Source organism: Bipolaris zeicola, assembly GCF_000523435.1.
Source record: "Bipolaris zeicola 26-R-13 unplaced genomic scaffold scaffold_438, whole genome shotgun sequence".
NCBI lineage: Eukaryota > Fungi > Ascomycota > Dothideomycetes > Pleosporales > Pleosporaceae > Bipolaris > Bipolaris zeicola.
The window spans coordinates 6,567-10,170 of record NW_006912487.1 but is presented as its reverse complement, the minus strand read 5'-3'; the positions used below and the strand labels follow the sequence as shown (position 1 = coordinate 10,170).

The 3,604-nt window shown below is 49.4% G+C and overlaps 1 protein-coding gene across 1 annotated transcript; it reads right to left on the bottom strand.

Annotated features, from left to right (window-relative positions):
- Positions 1–1,164: 1,164 nt before the first annotated feature.
- COCCADRAFT_10127 (uncharacterized protein) lies at positions 1,165–3,139 on the bottom strand (the record flags this gene model as incomplete). Its single annotated transcript, XM_007720280.1, has 2 exons — positions 1,165–2,308; positions 2,361–3,139. The coding sequence occupies 2 exons, from the start codon at positions 3,137–3,139 to the stop codon at positions 1,165–1,167; spliced, it is 1,923 nt and encodes a 640-aa protein (XP_007718470.1).
- Between the last annotated feature and the right edge of the window lie 465 nt (positions 3,140–3,604).

The following is a 3,604-nucleotide window of genomic DNA, read 5'->3' as shown; positions in this document are numbered from 1 at the left end:
CGCTCGTGTAGCCGGATGATCGCTGCTGTCAAGTCCGGCGACTCTACTCGCACCTGTTCCGCCTCTACCTCTCTGTTCACCCACAACATGCTCCGTATCGGCCACCTTCCTTCTCGCCACGTCGATGGCACCATCTTCTAGAGTCTACATTGATGGTGGTGATCGGCGGTGAGGATGCAATGTCTCTTGGTGGACCGAAATAGCCCAAAATAAGAAAGTAGCTCCAGCAATCCCTCACATCACAGCTGAAATCACCACCAACGACGTTGCAAATTCTCGATCCGATCATGCATTCTCACCAAGTACAGCAATCTTCATATACAGGATGTCTGCAAACAAATTTCGCGCTTCCAATAAGAAGGTAGCAAAAGAGCTATCCGCTACTCAAAGCGTCCTTAGCAATACTCGAGTTATCATTTGGGGTCTGCGATCTGGGTTGTGGCAATCTTCAGAAATGTATGCATAGGCTGTGATTAGCTTGATTCTCCTTATTCTGGGGGATAAACGTGTTTAAACAATGTTGACTGGCTGGGTCAAATACGTTTGCAAACATGACGTACGTAGATTTGATGGTTAAGAAGCGCGCAGTTTTAGCTTCACTGAGCAGTCGCACTATTGGGACAGGTACCGTTTCTTACCCACTTGTTTTCCGGTCCCACCAAGGGTCACATGGGCCGGCCGCGATAGTGCCAAAGACGGGGAAGTTATCCGGGTCCACAGTGTCCTCGCTTATCGGTGCCAGCAGCCAGGGATATCGCGCTAGGCTGGTGGGAAAGACGGGAGGGTGCGGACCTAGCTCGATTACCCGCTGCGCCCCCCTGTCACGTTATCACTCGAAGAGTTTAACACGTATGTTAATGTCAAGCCATGCCATATAACTTCTTGGATCTTGGATGAAGAAATGACAAGTCATACGAGACGTTATTGCCGCTGAAACGAAGAACAAGAGGGGGGTTTACTCTTGGCGATGCGTATTTTTGCAGGAGGAGCATGCTGTGATGTCCGTTTGGCAGTGATTGGTCTTTCAGAAGAGCAGGAGAATGGCGAATTACAATAGTGGATGCTCTATAAAGGAAGGAAGGACTAGATACAATACTTCTTTTGAACGAACGAATGGTTCTGTGAATAGATAAGTGAAAGATTGAAACGACTGAAGAATACCGATTATTCGTACTCATCACTTTCCGATATGAATGCTGACTCGCCATCGTATTCTGACTCTTCCACACATTCCACGTCGCTTTCTCTCGTTTCAACCCGTGCTTTGCCCTTGCCCTTGCCCTTGCCATGTCTTTTGGTAGAGTCGACAGTGTCGGTAGCCTGTTTTTGGGAGCTAGAGGACTCTGCGAGAGTGCTGGCCGTGTCAAAGTCGTCAATGTCAACTCTGCGCCTGGAACGAGAGCCCCGTAAGCTCGGTTCGGATTCTTCACGAGCCCTCTTTCTCCCCTCGATAATGGTAGTTGCGGCACTTCCCTTCTTGTGTTTGGGCTCGGTCTTGCTACTTCTTCCGTAACGAACTGAAGGGCTGGCATTTGTTTTGTTGCCAGCACTCGATGCAGTACTTGTGGGACTCTTGGGAGTGGAGCCGATTCGCTCAACCCAACCAAAAATCGAGGTCTGGTTATTGGCGGATCCAGTCTTGCGGGGAGTGCTAGCAGAGCTTGAACCGAGAGAACTCTGGGACGATACTAGCATCGCCATTTTCCGGGTAGCCCCGTCTTTGGGCTTATCGTCGCTCGACTCACTATCGACAACCTCCATCGCCTCAGGTTCCGATGCCGGTTGCTTGGCGTTCTTAGGTGCCATCAAACCCTTCCTGTTCACAACAGTTGTGCCTGGGAGGGAACTCTCCCCGGCCGTTTGAACTGGGCCATTGAATTTGCCCTTTCTATTGACCTTGTTGGGCCCATTGGGCTGTTGCATGGTTCCTCGCTCAACTTGAGAACGCAGCTGATCTGTGGTTGGAAAATCGATGCCCACTGCCCAATTAGGAAGACTTGCAGCCTGGGCTTTCCAGATTGCGCGGAATTTGACTGTGTTTGGCGCGGGGCAGTCGTGTGATTCAGTGCGATGTTTGTCATCAGCAAGCCCGGCTCTCCTGCAGTTCAAGCAGCGGTGAGATGCTTTGTTGCCTTTGTTTGGACACGATTGGGTGTCTCCTTCAGAGGTATGATTTTCGGCACAGATGATACACGGCCAGCTTTGGTCTTTTCTGAACGAGAAATTCGGGCATTGCTTGTTTTCAAACATATGGCCTGGGCCACCACATTTCCTGCAGAACAAGGGTGTGGCCCGTTGATCATAAGCCCTAAGCTCAATCAGTACGGCTCCTACTTCAATGCACATCCAATCATACTCACATAGCTATTGCATGGTCTCCTGCAAAGTATAGAGGCTTCTGGCATGCCTTTACGGCCTCAGATGGAGTGTTGAAGGCCCACATGAGTTTTTGGCCCGCGTACTTAACTTCGCTGATGTTGAGACCAGTCTGAGATTTCATCTCTTCGAGGTGGCTCTTGCAATTCCTCAGATAATCGGCTGGAAGGTCGTATTCGTGCAAGATCACCCAGTAGCTGTCCAGTTTGATCGATGATCTGTGTTCAAGGCCAAGCGCTCCCGCCATAGCCGCAACCCTTTCCTTTTTCTTCAGCTCCTCCTGTACTGGAAGCGAATCTGTAAAGACCACTAGTTCGTTCAGATTGGGGTATATCCGAACAGATGTGGCTTGGTCGTAAGGATAGCCTAGCGACTGCACCATCTGAAGTCTCTCAGCGGGTATCGTTTTGGACATCTTCTCAGTGTCGGCCATGGTCAGTTTGAACACGACTCTGAGCAAAATCGCATCTAGTGAACGGACTGGCGCATGCTTCTGCCGTTTCTCAATGAAGTGCTTCAAAGATTTGATTTCTGCTGTCAAAGAATGCATAGGTTTGTAGCACTGCTTGGTCATCGCAGCCATTAGCTCTCTCCGTTGAGTGCTCAATGCCTGTTGAACTGCATCTTCGATGATTTCTGACACATCCTGCAGTGGGACCGACGGTGAGATGGTGTGTGGCGAATTGAATACCCTCGCAAACCCGTTGTAGTTTTTCATGGGGGTGCTCCCTGATGAAGACGATGAAGGTGTTTGCAGAGACATATTGAAAAGAATGAGGCGAGGTAAATGATCGCTGATGGACTGTTGATGGGTTTCAAAGGCGAATGGATGACTGCTTTGAAGTGGATGAATGGGTCATTATATAGATCGAACGGGAAGTCGGTTGACATTGCATCTGTTCCTTCTCGTGACTAAGTTAATTTCAATTGTGAAAGTGACCAGCACGACGACCAGAGACCCCTTGTTCCTTGTGGCACAAAGGATTTCACATGCACATGCCTTCTATCCATTATTGCCGGTGGCATTCTCCATATCCTGATGACCAGAAAGAAGGAATATGCCATAGTGTCAGTTATAGTTCCATTCGATCAATAGACTGGGTAGTTGATGGGCGATGGATGGGTGGGACACGCATGCGATGAGTAGGACTTGCAACGCATCAGCGGAATGAGGGATTTTCGGACACCCTTACATACCGTGAATGAGCGATACTCGTGATTCCTTGAT